We start from the raw sequence: 15,003 nt of genomic DNA, 5'->3' as shown, positions 1-15,003 counted from the left end.
CGCCGAGCCTGGCTTTTTTTTTTTTTTTCAATTGCCGCCGCCGATCGCGATCGCGGCTTTTTTTTTTTTTTTTTGCTTGGGGCGGCAGAAATGCTGGAGCCGGCCCTGTTCATCTCAAAGGACTTTACAAACCAAAGCACAAGGACCCACTTCCGTGGCACAGAACTGCAGCTACCTCTGGGGTGAAACTCATCAGGCAGCATGATCTGAATAGCACCCACTCTCCCCACCCCCATTGTTACCCATCAATCCGTTCGTAGGCCCCAGATGCTGTCTGACCTTCCCAACAGAAACCTGAGGTCAGTCCCCAGTGGCTACCCAGGCAAGAACGAGCTGGATGGGGGAGGGGCAGAGCCAACCGGGCAAGTGGGGGGTGGGGATGGGCTCTGGGGGGAGGGGAAGGGGTGGGCTCGGAGGGGGGGCGCACAGGGGATTGGCCCAGGGGTAGGGGGCGGGGCCAGGGGTACATTTGACCTACAGGGTTTTTCCAGCAGTAACTTGAGGGAAGCCCCGCCCACACCACGAGCCCCGCCCAGATACGCATAAACCCCGCCCACACGCAAATATTCCAAGCCCCGCCCCGTTTCCCGGAAGCGCCGCCGCCGGTCCCCCCAGGGGGCGGGGCTAAGCGGCGCCGCTTCCGGGAAGATGGCGGCGGGCGAGGCTGAGGAGCGGCCCCGCTAGCGGCGGCGCCGGGCCCATGGAGGCGGAGGGCGGGGCGCTGGGCCCCGGGGAGCGCTGGGCCCCGGTGGGGGCGGTGGCGGAGGCGGACGAGGGGGAGGCCGGGGACCCGTGCGGGTCGGGGCCGGGCTCGCCCCGCTCGCTGCCGCGGCTCCGCGCCGAGCGCCGCCGCCTGCACGGGGCCCTACTGGCGCTGGTCTCGCACTTCGCCCAGGTGCAGTTCCGGCTCCGCCAGGTGGCGCGGGCCGGGCCCGCCGAGCAGCAGCGGCTCCTGCGCGACCTCGAGGACTTCGCCTTCCGCGGCTGCCCGGCCGCGCTGGGGGACGGGCTCGGGGAGGCCCCGGTGAGTGCGGCCGGGCGGGCTGGGGCGGGGGTCGGCCCAGGGGCTCGCTGCGCCCTGGGGTGACAGCTGGGCAGGGACCGAGCAGGAGTTCAGCCCTGCCCCCCCGGTCAATTTACAGTCAGGCTTTCGTGTTTCCCTCCCCAGCTGGTGTGTGAAACCCCCACCAACTGCGGGGGGGTGTGTCTGACGGGCTGCACACACACCACCAACCACAGGCATAAAGTCACCCGAAATGGCTCTTTCCTCTAACCTCCCTCAGTTAGGCCTTTGCGATTTCTCTCTGAACAGAGGTTCAGACAGACGTGTACCTCCAGGTGACTGGAGTTCTTTAGATTAGAACAGCGACTGCCTCTCGAGGGGGTGGATTTACTACAGTGACACACACTTTTTCCATATGCTACAGGGGCATAGCTGTAACTGTGCCTTTGTAGCACAGATCCCCGCAGAAGGAGTGATACCGATGGCCCTTCTCAGAGGAGAAAGATACAGGGGAGAATTCAATAAAATTCAGAATCACTGTTTTCTGTCACGCTTCCTAGTGCTTCTAGCTTTCACGCTCTGCTTTATTGAGCGTGTTATTCTCATGAGTCATGGCTGCTAGGTACACCATTGTCACACCCTACAGAAGTGGAATGACACTGCTTGCAGTACATGATTTTCTGAACAGGGAACTGATTCAAGGTCAAAAGACCCAAAATCCAGAACTGACTTTATAAAATGGTTTAATCCAACCTATGTGCATGGGGCTAGATTGTTAATGCCCATGCTCTGGACTAGTCTGTCCTTGGGCTATAAAGTACTGTTTAACTTAGGTGCAACCATAGTTAGACTCAGCTGCAGAGTTTTCTTAAACTTGGTTGTTTCACAGTGTGCACAGCTGCTTAATATGAAAGTTCACTTTTGAACCTCAGCCATGAAATGCCCAGTTAAAATGAGGAGGTACAAGTGTGTCCAGCAATAGCCATGTGAAGGAAGCTGAAGTGATACTGCACTTCTTTGTAGGATATATGATTCTGCCTGGCCTGCTAGCATTTCCCAGGAGCAGTACAAGACAGTGAGGATACAGCATCCTTGTGAATTTCTCCAGTGTGATTCATTAGCTTAGATCACTGATAATGTTTGGTTTCTACACCGTATTAATACCTTACTGTAACCTGCATGTTAGCCTTCTGCATTACAGTTCCCTTTCCACAAACATCAGAACAGGGGAAGTTGACCTTCCTCATTTGATCTTGCATCTGTACACATAAATTGTACTTACAGTTCCACACCCCTCTCCACCTTTTCCTCAAGCACAATGAACAAGGAGTGTCATAGCAAATTATGCCTGGGGCTGCATCAGGGTGCTGGGCCTAGCCAGTGCCCTTGCGACCAGCTCATGGGGAAGCCCTGTGCAAGGGGCCAGCTCACGCTGGAGAAGAGGATGAGAGGGACAGGGAGGTTAATTGGGAATGTTGCTGCCTTTTTGCACATGGGAAATCTGGATGATTGCCATTTCCTTTTTTTTAATGTTACTAAAACCTGCTTAGTAGCTATTACATCACCAAAACCAGCAGGGCAGGGACTTCGAGCTACTCACAGAAGCTTCATCTGTACCCTCATTGGTCATTCTGCTACTTTGCAATTAATCAGTTTTGAATAAGATACTGTTACAAGGCTTTCAGTCCCACTCCAGTCTCGTACACCAAACCTATGTCCAGTGGCAATTTCCTGCCCATCTGCAGTTTTCAAACGCTCCAGTTTAACCTTGCTTGTTTACTGCCCTGTGCCAGCAGTGGTGAGGACAGTGAGCAGAATGAATTCAGACTCTTGGCTGAACTCTCTTTCTCTCTCTCATTCTGCCTGTAGGCATTAGTACTGCTTGCAAAGTCTAGATTGAAGTCAGGGCAGTTCTAACACTTGCTTGGGACATTTATTACCCTTGATTTTCATGCAGGAGCAGAGATGGGGTTTGTGGTCTTGGTACTTAATTGGCTTTGTGTATAATTCAGAAGGATCCCAAATGTCTGTGAGATAATGAGGTTTTATTTAAATAAATAAAATTTCAGCTACTTTATTTGGGGGGGAAAAAACCCAAACCCAAATCTAATTTAGAATGTAATTGAATATTTCTGCTTTTTATTCCCATGCTTAATACCTGGAGGCCTTGGTAAGTGCCACTTTCAATATAAATCTACCTTTTGATTGAGAAATAATGGGTTGCATTTGTTTCACTTATGTACAATTTGAGTGCGTTATCCCGAAAACCTATTCCTGAAATCCCCTTCAGGTTATACCAAGATAAAGTGCCATGCAGTTTGTGATTGTAATATGTTCTAGGAAAGATCTGGGGGCTGAAACTGGGGTAGCCTTCTGTGGTTGGCAAAGCACATGCACACCTAATGCAGCTGTATCCAAAAGCAATGCCCAGACCTCTTGTCTTTTTGGAGCCCAGCACTTACCATGAGAGAGCTAAATAAGGATTTTGTACAATGTTAATGTATACAAGTGCACAGAGCCGTGACTCTTCTCTGTTATTTAGGGCATGGTGTCAGGTTGCCGCTTCACTCTGAGATGTGTACGAACTCCAGAAGTTGCTATGAGACATGATCATCATCTGGCTGCTTACAACAAAATTCTCTACTTGCTGAAGTTTCTAACTAGTGAGACTAGAGTAGGGGGTGCAAGATGCCTGCAGAAATGCTTCTTTTGTATAGTGGTGACTGGGCTGGAATTTCTTCTCATTGAAAGCCTGCAGCCTTTGTCAGTGAGGGTGCCCAGAACTCGCTATTGGCATGGGCTGTAAGGTTAACTTCCAAACATCCCTGGCGTAACAATCCTATCTCCAGGGCCTTGGCTACGAGTGGGGTGTTCAATTTCTTTTCCAATAAACTCGTTTCAGGGTGAGCGGGAGAATCAGGAGCGAATCGAGGCCCGGAAGGAGAAGCAGCGAGAGCTAATCATGCAGCTCAAAACGCAGCTAGACGACTTGGAGACCTTCGCTTACCAAGAGGGCAGCTATGATTCTCTGCCCCAGTCCATGGTCATGGAAAGACAGCGGGTAAGGCCTACGGATCCTCTGCCAGTGCCCTTTCTTAACACCAGCTAGTGCCTCTCTCAGAACACTAGCGTGTGGCCAGTGCTGATTCAGGCAGCTGTAATACAACATCATAAGTCTGCATCCATGAATATAATCCATAGGGACTGCTACAATTTACTGTTAGTGGATATAATAAAGTCCGGACTGGCTTCACCCCAAAATAATTAGTGGGTAAGTGAAAGCAGCATTCTGGCTCCGCAGGTGGGAGGGCCACATGAGATCATGCCACTCATTATGTGTAATGTTCTGCAGGTGATTATAGAGGAGTTAATAAAGAAGCTGGATATGAACCTGAATGAGGACATTGCATCGCTGTCCCCAGAGGAGCTGCGGCAGCAGGTGGATGTGGCTGTTGCCCAGATTGTCAATCCTGCAAGGGTGAAGGAGCAGTTGGTGGAACAGCTGAAGACGCAAATACGGGACCTGGAGATGTTCATCAACTTCATTCAGGGTCAGTGCTGGGTTTTGCTTAGACAATCAGGAGAGCTGCTCATTGGTGCAGCAGAGGCATCTTGGGTATAGCATGGCTTGAATTAGTGAGAGGAAGGATGCAGACCTCAATGGGGCAGAATCTGGGCATAGAGTAGCACAGACCTCTCTGTGGCGAGGTGATAGTGTGTGGAGAACCTGGGACACTGATGGGTGTGATGCTGAGAGGCAGGATGGTCACCCATGTGTAGAGGAATATGAGGCAATACTGACCTACAGTCTGCAATGTGTAGCCTCAATCTTCCAGCTGATGTAGGGATGCAAAATAACAAACTGTTGTCATTGTGGATTTCTCATTCTAGATGAAGTTGGAAGTCCCGGCCAGGTGGAGGATGGACATTGTGAATGTTCAGGCAGAAAGCATGGAAGTGGCCCCTACAAACCAAATGCCAGGCTGCCTCCTGGGAATAACAGAGGTGGGCAATTTACATGTGTTTGGCTCTTGCTGCTTCTCCTTTTGTTGGCCAGCTGGCTTCCATCCTGCAGGAACTGGTGTCCCATCACTTCCTAAATTCAGTGTTGCTTTTCCCCTGCAAGTGGTGGTTTCCCTTACCCTTTCATTGATCCAGACAATAAGCCAGAAACCTCATGTTTGAACTCTTACCTTTCCCTGTTGGCCAGTGTGATTGTACAGTGAATGTGCACCAACACATCACTGAGGGATAGGATCGCTCTTTAACTTGGAGCTCACAACAATGAGAGGCTTCTGATCATTCTCTAGCAGCAGACATCATGCAAGCAAGGTCCTGTGCAGTCTTTCCTGACATGCTGTAGCTTTACCAAAGCAGCTCAGTCTTGGCCTGCACCACTCCAGCTGTTCTTGTCCTGGACTCTTCATCAGCAGAAATCATGGCTGGTGGCTCTATTGTGCCTTATCGATTACAATGAGACCACCCACTTAAGCGCTTGATTTGGTCCCAGGTTCTGGAATGAGCAGGCCGGTTTATTCCCTGAGACAACTAGTTCCTTGCACATCAGCAACTGGCACCCTGTAATTATCCTTCTGATACTGGGATATCCACAAATCTGTGTCTGAAACACCCTCTCCCCTCACTAGAAATCTTGAAATTCTGCTTTGGTCACTTGTGCCTGCTAAAATAGCATCCATTGTCGGATTCATTCTCTGTGATTTGAGGTGGATAAGGCAGTTTGAGAATGGGACACATGACTATTTGATGTCCCATTTTCCAGTTTGCAGGAGTGCTGAGAAGCTGCCACTCTCTCTTGAGCAAAGCAGCATGAGTCACCCAGCCAGCAGCACCAGAGCAAAAGCATCCCCTAGTAGAGTGGCTGATGAGCTCCCTGTATATAGGAACAAGCAGAGATAAATCTGATTCTCTAATGACAGCATTTCTCCTTTTCCCTAACCAACCAGTGAACCCAGAGGATGCCAGAAAGATGCGAGAAACAGGCCTGCACCTTATGCGTCGCATGCTTGCTGTGCTGCAGATATTCGCTGTCAGTCAGTTTGGCTGTGCTACTGGTCAGATCCCCCGCACCCTCTGGCAGAAGGACCAGGCCAATAAGGACTATTCTCCCTTAATTAAGAAACTGGAACTGTCTGTAGACCAAGTGAGGCAGCTGGCTCTGAAGCACCAGCACCAGGATCATGTGCTCAGCTACTCCAGCATGCAGGATGTCTCCTTAGGAGCGAGAGATGAGCTGACTTTGGCTGTGCGGAAGGAGCTGACCGTTGCTATACGAGACCTGATGGCTCATGGGCTCTATGCCTCTTCTCAAGGGATGAGCTTGGTGTTGGCACCCATTGCATGCCTGATTCCTGCATTTACCTCGTCGCCACAGACCATGCACCCCTGGGAACTCTTTGTGAAGTATTACAACACCAAGAACGGCCGCGCCTTCGTGGAGTCCCCAGCGCGCAAGCTCTCCCAGTCTTTTGCCCTTCCCGTGACGGGGGGCATCACTGTTACCCCCAAGCAGAGCCTGTTGACGGCTATTCACACTGTCCTCACAGAGCATGATCCATTCAAGCGCAGTGCAGACTCTGAACTGAAAGCCCTGGTGTGCATGGCATTAAATGAACAGCGTCTGGTCTCCTGGGTGAATCTGATCTGCAAATCTGGGGCTCTGATACAGTCTCACTATCAGCCCTGGAGCTACATGGCCAACACAGGCTTTGAGAGTGCACTCAACATTCTCAGCCGCCTGAGCAACTTAAAGTTCAACCTTCCTGTTGACCTGGCTGTCCGGCAGCTGAAAAACATCAGAGATGCTTTTTGATGTGTCCTTTCCAGATCAGCCCCCTTTCCCCAGAAGGAATGTATTAACTTACTAGCTTAGAGGAGGAGCATTGTTTATGACCAAACTTGTCCCCTTTGAAGCTGATTTTGGCTATTAGGGTAGCAGGTTAGTGTCTTGACACTGGAAGCCTCCCTTACAAGACTGCCTGTGAGGAAATGCTGCAGATGTTTGGGTTGTGCGCTACCTCACCCAGGCCTATGCTAATGCAGCTAACAACAGAGCTGCTGCACCCCATCTGTTGGTGCCTTGCCTCTGTCACATGCATTAGGAGTGAACCACTGTCTGAAATGCAATAAAAAGGGCCTGGTTTTACAGCCAATGCATTGGAGCAGCTCCTGTGGAGTTCAGTGGAAGCGGTTCCTATGCTGTGGCTGCATGGTCAGCCCCCCAGGATTTTTAGTCTAAAAGATGTCACTTGTGGCATTTTGCTGTTTCACACAGAGCTGTGTGAGGCTTTTTGACAGATATATCTTACTTCTGCTGCTTAGGCTTGATGTAACATGCCCAGTGGCGGAGTCAGACATCCCCTCTCCCACGTTTATGTAGATTTTGAATGTACAGGAGGCTGGGAACAGTTTCTGCTCTGAGCTATAGGTGCCTATTGGTTTGCATCTTGAAGGATTAGTGGCCGCAGAGATCCAGACATTGACAGATTCTTTGGACTATGTGGTGACAGGTGACTGGATTGAGCATTCAGGTGCATTGTGTAAGACTCTCAGCTCCCTGGTGGAGTCTTGGTCAAAGCCCTGAACACTATCAGGCCAGGGTTTTATTGCAGATGCATTGGTTTAACAACTGTAAACAAATATTCCCTTTTCCAGTTACTGTGTTTAACTTGAGTTAATTATTAGCCCCTGTGCTGCAAGAACAGTTGCTCATATGGCTCCTTGTAGAAAATACATTGTAGTAGTTACAGATGTCTAATATTCTCATGTAATTCCTAAAAGCACTTCTGTGGTCAGTATCTCTTGGCCAGCAATTTTCTACATCGAGTGTATTTGATTATTGTGTAATTGAGCATTTTCTGCTGGTCCGAGGGCAAAGCTTCCTGCACTGGTTACAGGTAGATCTGCTGTCAAATCAGTCAGCGCTGTTGAAGTAGTAATCCACATGGCATTTAGGCTGCATGAGAAAAATCACTTCTGGCATCAAAAGAGAACTGAGGGTTTGACTGGAATAGAGCTGAGGAGAGTGGTCTCCTTTGTACGTGCATCAGTGATGCCCTGAGTGGCAGGTAATGGATTTATATTGGAAACAGTAGTGCCTCAGTCTGGCGTCCTGTTCCCTTCAGCTTCCTGGCAAAACAGCAACATCCTAGTCTCAGGCACATGGGGGATGGGTTGGGAGTGACCACTCTAATTGTACATTTAGTAGCTAGAAATGGGGCTGTCATGGTAGGTTTTTTTTTGTTCCCAGTTTCCCCACTGTTCATAGTAGCTCCCTTTGAAGCTTGAAAAGGAATGTTCCCTTACCGCCCGTTCCTCTCAGTTGCACGCACAGTTTGGTGCAGTAGGGTTGTTGGTTTCATCTTATTTCTGTCTAAAAAGCATTGAAGCTATTCTTTGGGAAAACATCTAGAATTTCATAGACTGACACCACAGATTTTGGACATTGAGCACTGGGGCCCATCTGCTCTCACTGAAGTCAGTGACAAAGCTGCCACTAACTTCAGAGAGACCAGAATCTGTGTCGCCCCCACCGACCCCCCCTCACCCATTAACTGCATTCCTAAAATTATTTGTGTGTTTGGAGCAGAGTGAAATTTATAGAACACTGTAAGGAGGGTGTTAGTTTTTTTGATGAAGAATTAGTGGTTAGTAACACATTCCTCCACATGTTTTTAATGCAGAAATAGTTTACTGAAATATAATGAAAACCAGCAGCAGTGACTCTTACATATGTGGAAACTGTTTTCATGTTGTACCCTTCAGATAGGAAACTGTTTATGTATTTTCAGAGGCTTGTCTAAGGGTGAAAAATTCCAAGCTGATTTATCCAGATAAACTTCTTGTCTTCCTGGACAGCAAATTGTAGAATTACCAATGACCAACCACATTAAGATTAGCTGGAGAGGCAAGATTTAATTCAAGAATCATTTCCATGGAACATTCCCCATTCTAGTTTGGCTATTTTTTGTCTGAAATCTGCATGTTTTTGTCAAATCTGTGGCAGTTACAAATAAGTTGACAGTTGAAGTGTCTGATTGCTGGAAAGGCTTTTCTGGGGCCCCAAATGGTTCCACAAAGCATCTTGTCTTCAGGTTTTTCTAATTCTTAACTCCCTTTTGTGTTTACAGTGCTATGCTGGAGAAGTTTGTGTTGTACCCTAGTTGTTCAGATATCTGCTTTATTTCATTTCTGATGTTGATTTTGTTCTGTTTTTAGGTCTGTGCATATGTGCAATAGGATGAATGTATTTGTGTTGTGGAGAGTACAATATCTACTGCTGATAATAAAAGTCATGGTGGTTTGTGTATGTTGAATTACCTACTTGTACATTAATAGATAAACTGTTAACGCACCCTCTCCTTCTTCTAGACTTTGAATCTTCAGTTCATACCTACAGCCATTACCTTTATAGCTTGTATGCTGCACCATTAGTTAGGAACAGAACAGAATAGGTTAGATCAGGGGTCGGCAACGTTTGGCACGCGGCTCGCCAGGGTAATCACCCTGGCGGGCCGGGCCAGTTTATTTACCTGCTGACGCGGCAGGTTCGGCCGATCCCGGCCCCCACTGGCTGCGGTTTGCCGTCCCAGGCCAATGGGGGTGGCGGGAAGCGGCGCGGGCGAGCGATGTGCTGGCCGCGGCTTCTCGTGCTTACCCTGGCGAGCCGCGTGCCAAACGTTGCCGACCCCTGGGTTAGATCATTGGTAACTAAAAACTGGAGTCAGCAAGGACACAAATGGGCACCAACAGGGTCAGATGATGTCTTAATAGGAAAAAACAAATTTCTGGAAGATCAAGTGCACCCATTTCCCATATGTGCTGTGGAGGGCAAGGAAGAGGCTACCTTAGCCTTGAGGGCTGGATTTGAAAGGATTGTCAATTTTAAAATTTGGATGGCTGGCTGGAGTAATGCCTCTGCTGACAAACAGAAAAAACGTGGAGTGGGGAAAATACTACTTTTCCATTTTGTGTAGGTGAGGGGCAGGGACCTGCACGTGAAATGTTGGTCTGTCAGGGCCCCTGGTTTGGTTCCCGGTAATGGGGGGGTTTACACTACCGCAGGGGGAAGACAAACGCCTTCAAAAAGGAGATTTTGAGTGTAAGGCTCCAACCAGTGGCCAAGGGGCTGGGGGCAGCTGTAGCGCCGCGCACCCCTTTAAACGCACTGAAATGTGCACGGGGGGGTTGCGGGGCTACCCTCTCCAGCCAGGGAGCCAGGCCGCGCCGTGCTCGGCGCTGTATCATCTGCACCGCGCACGCTCCCCGCCGCTCTGGGGAGGAGCGCTGAGCTCGCGCTCTCCTAGGGCCAGGCCCGCCCCGGCCAACGGCCGCCAAGGGAGGGGGCGTTGGGCTGCTTCGGCCCTTCCGCCCCCGTCCCGCGCGTGCGCCGTCGCCCTGTGCGGGAGGAAGCGGAAGTCAGGTGACCGGAATCGCGGGGTGAAAGGTCGGCGAAGCGGTAGCTCCTTCCTTTTCCGGTTTGGGCGCCATCGCAGCCGGAGCCTCGGTGAGTCCTGGGGGGAGAGGGATAGTATCGGCCGCCATCCGCGGGGCGGCGGGGCCCGGCGGGGGGCGCTTGGCGCGGGGGGCGGGCGCAGGGGGGGCGCTGTTCCTGCCGGGACCCTCGGGGCCGGTGCCCGGGGCTGGTGGGCCCCGGCGGGGGCAGCGCGCTAGCAGCCCCCTGGGGCGCGGGGCAGGCCGGGGCCCATCCTGGGGTTCCTGGGCGGCTGCCTGGCTTCTAACGCGTGTTGTCTCCTGGCAGCGATGGGGAAGTTCATGAAGCCCGGGAAGGTGGTGCTCGTCCTGGCGGGGCGCTACTCGGGGCGCAAGGCGGTCATCGTGAAGGTAAGTCCCCTCTCGAGGGCCTTAACCCCGGGCCCAAAGCTCCGAGGACCCGGCCTGCAAGAGCCAGGGAGTTGCATTGGGCAGTGGTGGCCCCCTGCCCCAACCCGTCTGGGTGCGAGCGCTGGCCCGCATGGTGGGCTTCGCCTGGGATGTGCGAGGGAAGGCACCGCCTACAGATCTGGGGGTTCACGAATGATTCGCTCCCATCCCTTTGGTGCCATGTAAACATGGGTCACGCTTGGAGCCCTAGGCTCTCACCAGTCTCCGCAGTTGTCTGTGCCGTCGCGGTCTAGCCAGAGGCCTGTTCTGAACGTGAGATTGGGGATTTATGGGTTCTAATCTTAGTTGTCCCTTAATCCCCGTGAGGGCTCGTGTGGTTTAAATCCGCATTAGTTCCTGTGTGTGTTCAGTGAGATTTGTGTGGGTTGGTTAAGGTTTGTTGAGTGGGTCACAGGGGGCCAGTGCACAGACATTCATGCTGTGCCAGGATGTGAAGCATTGTCTAGTGGTTAGGCACTAATCTAGGATTTGGGAGACCCAGGGCCGATTTGCTGCTGTGTCGCAGACTTGCTTTTGGACCTTGGACAAGTCACTTAATCCCTCTGGGTGCAGCTGGTGGTGTGATTCCCGGCAGGGGTAAACAGGCTCACGTTAGCCGCCTGAGCCCCAGCCTATGCAGCTATATCCACACTGTTCCTTTCAGCGCACTCACTTGAGCAGAGCGAGCATGCGTCTGTCTACCTATGCTGGGAATCCAACCCACCAGGAGCCGTGCAGGGATAACCTCTGTGCCTCAGTTTCTCACCTGTAAATGGGTAGAATAGCACTGCTACCTCACAGGGGGATTGTGAGGATAAATACATTAAAGATTGTGAGGCGCTCAGATCTTACAGTGACAGGCTGAATAAGCACGTAAGGTACTTAGACATCTGCTTTCTCTGTGTTACCTAGGAGCATCTGGAAACCTGTCATCCATATGCTGCTTGTCGGGCTGAGAACGGAGGTGCCTAGAAACGTTAACGTTAACTCCTAGAGCTAGATAGTTTGAGGTTGTTGTGTATAGCCTGTGGTTATTCATGGGAGTTGCACACCTGCAGAAGAGACGTCTCTAATACAGCGTGAGCATTCTGGGGGCTTCCCTTAGTGCTGCTTTTTGGGGCATGCGGGCTTTAGATCCGCTTACGTAGCAGAGGATTTTCTTTTGGGTTCTGTGCACCCTGCCATTTGGCTATCTCTCCAATGCCTTAAATTCATTAGGCTATAGCAGTTTTTCTCTTCAAAAGGTAGAAGAATCTCTGGTGACCTCCCAGAATCCAGGTTTCTGTGCGTTGCTAATAGGTCTCCTGTGTGTTTCAGAACATTGATGATGGCACCTCAGACCGACCGTATAGCCACGCCCTGGTGGCTGGTATCGATCGGTACCCACGGAAGGTAACTGCTGCAATGGGCAAAAAGAAGATAGCGAAGAGGTCCAAGATCAAATCTTTTGTGAAGGTTTATAACTACAACCATCTAATGCCCACCAGGTGAGCAGGCTCGGGGCTCACTGAAGTGCTGCTAATAGAACTAGTAAACTACTTTTAGTTTCCTTCAACATGGCAAAAGCAGATTTTCTCTTTGGTAAAGCCTAGAAACCTGCTTCTCTGAGATTTCCTCAGTTATGTCCTTATGCAGCTCAATGAATAGATTTGCAGGATGCTTACTTGGGTGGCCAGTGATAATTATCTTGGAGGAGTCAGAAGTTGGGGTCGGACATTCATGATCTCCCCCCATCCCTTTATCATCGGGATTCAGGCTGACACTCTCGCTGTGGGAGAGGTCGGTGGACAAATTCGATTGTCCACAAATGCATCTCTTGTGGCATTGGCCATTATTTAGGCCTTTCATTTTTTTTTTTCCTTTGGCTGGAGACACAGCCTTCTTCCTGTAAGCTCTGAAGAGGATTTGTAATAACGATATGGATCTTCTTGGTAAGGGGCTTTGAGATCTACTGATGGACAGTGCAATAAAAAGAACTGAGTATTGGGGATTGTAGCCGAACCAGCATTTCATGATACTGTCACTGGCCTTCCCTTCCCCACTTCTAGTGTTGTGTGCTGCTGAGTGCATGGTGAGGGGAAAGCAAGGCTGCTTGGCACCTCTCACACCATCTACTGGCTCAGAGTGCTTGAGGACTCCCGGGTCATTAGGGGTGCTGGCCTGAGTCTGTCTTTTAGGTATGTTTTAACTGCCACCATTCTGTGGGCTGGCAGGAGAAGTGCACTGTCCAGCCAGACTCAGGCTAGCTATCTAGCATCCTGGCATGTGGGTGTTTCAAAGCCTGCTGTTCCCCCTCTCTCAGGTATTCCGTTGATATTCCTCTGGACAAAACCGTTGTCAATAAAGATGTGTTCAGGGACCCTGCACTGAAACGCAAGGCAAGGCGCGAAGCCAAGGTGAAATTTGAGGAAAGGTGAGTTGGAAACTTTTCTCCCTCCCCCAGCTGCTTGTTACATTTTTCACTCCTTTATTGAACTGTAGGAATCCGTTTATACTTTAGTTTCTGAGTCATTGAAACCTGCAACCCAGTCCCCCAGCTTGTTCTCGCTCTCAAGTGAAGTGTGTCCAGCCTGACAGCTGTTGGCTGGGAGACCCCAAGAAACACCGGGTTCATATAGCACTGATGTCCTAGCATGCTCCTGAACGGGGCTGTGCTGGCCCTGCAGTGACAGTAACTGAGGGTCTGGCTGCCTGAGGATGTTAATTTACAGTTAATGCAAAGGATTTTAACACCAGGCCTCATCCTAAGTTAATATTTACATACTTCCCTCCTTCACATAAAGTTCTCCTACCTTTTCAGCTGGATACGTATAGTTTTTCACTTCCTGTCCTTCAGTGTGCACTCTTCCACCCCCAAGGAGGTTGCATGCTAGTGGTGGGGGCAGGATTCTTGCAAAGCAATGTGTTATGTTAACAAGATTTAATCCTGCACTTGCACAAGAACCTGTGAACATACTGCAGGGAGCAACCTTGGGGGGGGGGGGGGGAAGGGGAGGAGTAGGAGCAGCTAGGACCTTAAAGGGGCTTTCTCCTAATTTTGGTCTCCTGACATCCTGTTCCTTAGTTACCTGTTAAGTGCATGTCACTGGATTCCCTTCCCTACGTGCATGACTCCAGCTTAGCAATCAGTGCTTGAGGCTGATTGATTTGCCTTCTCAGTGGCCTATTTCAGAGCCTCCCCTTCAAAGGAAGGAATTACGACTAGCATCCCCCTCAGCAAGAGGCAAGCATCTTTCCTTGGGCCTGCCTGCAGAGGGACTATTGGCTTCCACAGCCATCCTCACCGCCTTGGCTCCTGTGTTAGCAGCAGGCTTATGCGGCTGTATCTGTTCTGGCTTGGGGCTGTGCAGATGGCATGGTTGACCTTGAAGTTGTGAAATACCTAGTGGGAACTGTCAGTCCTGCAACTGCCAAGAGTTGCTGCCCTTGTCCCCAGTCGTCTTGCTGACTATAAAGGGTTAAAGAGGAAATTGAAGGCCTCATTTAACTTGGTTTGGGGCACAAATCTCCATGTTGCACTTAACCAAACAGCCCGAGAAGCTAGTTCTGTCCAGGCAGATGCTGTTTTACGTTCTGGGGTTATTCCCCTCCAGGTGAGGCACTGGCCCAGGATTTGGTGCAGGGGGTGGCATTTTTCCTTTGCTTTCCTCCTTCCAAAGGCCTGTCATGCCTACTAGCAGGCTCGCCCCAGCTTCCTGTAGTGCTTCTGATGTGGCCAAAGGAGTCACTGCATAGCAGTGAGGTGGCTCCCTCTTCACAAGGAGCTGAACTCACTGCTTCCATGGTGCTCTCCGGCCAAGAGTCCCACGTGAGTTTCCTCCCCCAAAGGATTGGGGAAGGGACGTAGTGGCTGCTCCAGAACCCAACTCCGGCTGGGCAGATGTGAGCTTCAGTGGGCCTGAAGCTTGGGCTGAGGCTCGTTCGGGACACTGGTGCCAAGCATTCCCTAACGTGTGGATTGTGCCTTTCTTTCAGATACAAGACTGGCAAGAATAAGTGGTTCTTCCAGAAGCTGCGATTCTAAACTTGTAACATGGCTGCGTCAATAAATGTGTATTCAAAACCATTTTGTTGCCCTGTAAAATGTTCCCTGGTGCGAA

The 15,003-nt window shown here is 50.6% G+C and overlaps 2 protein-coding genes across 2 annotated transcripts; both read left to right on the top strand.

Moving 5' to 3' along the window:
* The first annotated feature begins 700 nt into the window (after positions 1-700).
* Positions 701-9,328, top strand: RUNDC1 (RUN domain containing 1). Its single transcript, XM_065422618.1, has 5 exons — positions 701-1,024; positions 3,906-4,064; positions 4,356-4,554; positions 4,895-5,008; positions 5,968-9,328. Exons 1-5 carry the CDS (start codon positions 701-703, stop codon positions 6,831-6,833), a joined length of 1,662 nt encoding a protein of 553 aa, XP_065278690.1. The 3' UTR covers positions 6,834-9,328.
* Positions 9,329-10,459: 1,131 nt separating this feature from the next.
* RPL27 (ribosomal protein L27) lies at positions 10,460-14,969 on the top strand. Its single transcript, XM_065422572.1, has 5 exons — positions 10,460-10,526; positions 10,782-10,864; positions 12,221-12,390; positions 13,206-13,316; positions 14,879-14,969. The coding sequence occupies exons 2-5, from the start codon at positions 10,784-10,786 to the stop codon at positions 14,925-14,927; spliced, it is 411 nt and encodes a 136-aa protein (XP_065278644.1). The 5' UTR covers positions 10,460-10,526; positions 10,782-10,783; the 3' UTR covers positions 14,928-14,969.
* The last annotated feature ends 34 nt before the right edge of the window (positions 14,970-15,003 follow it).

This window comes from Emys orbicularis, chromosome 25 (genome assembly GCF_028017835.1).
Source record: "Emys orbicularis isolate rEmyOrb1 chromosome 25, rEmyOrb1.hap1, whole genome shotgun sequence".
NCBI lineage: Eukaryota > Metazoa > Chordata > Testudines > Emydidae > Emys > Emys orbicularis.
This window is presented reverse-complemented; position numbering and strand designations above follow the sequence as displayed.

Coding starts and splice junctions, on each gene's coding strand:
- RPL27 (XM_065422572.1), top strand. CDS start 10,784: ATGGGGAAGTTCATGAAGCCCGGGAAGGTGGTGCTCGTCCTGGCGGGG. Junction 10,865..12,220: donor GCAAGGCGGTCATCGTGAAG/GTAAGTCCCCTC, acceptor TGTGTGTTTCAG/AACATTGATGATGGCACCTC. Junction 12,391..13,205: donor AACCATCTAATGCCCACCAG/GTGAGCAGGCTC, acceptor CCCCTCTCTCAG/GTATTCCGTTGATATTCCTC.
- RUNDC1 (XM_065422618.1), top strand. CDS start 701: ATGGAGGCGGAGGGCGGGGCGCTGGGCCCCGGGGAGCGCTGGGCCCCG. Junction 1,025..3,905: donor ACGGGCTCGGGGAGGCCCCG/GTGAGTGCGGCC, acceptor AACTCGTTTCAG/GGTGAGCGGGAGAATCAGGA. Junction 5,009..5,967: donor GCCTCCTGGGAATAACAGAG/GTGGGCAATTTA, acceptor CTAACCAACCAG/TGAACCCAGAGGATGCCAGA.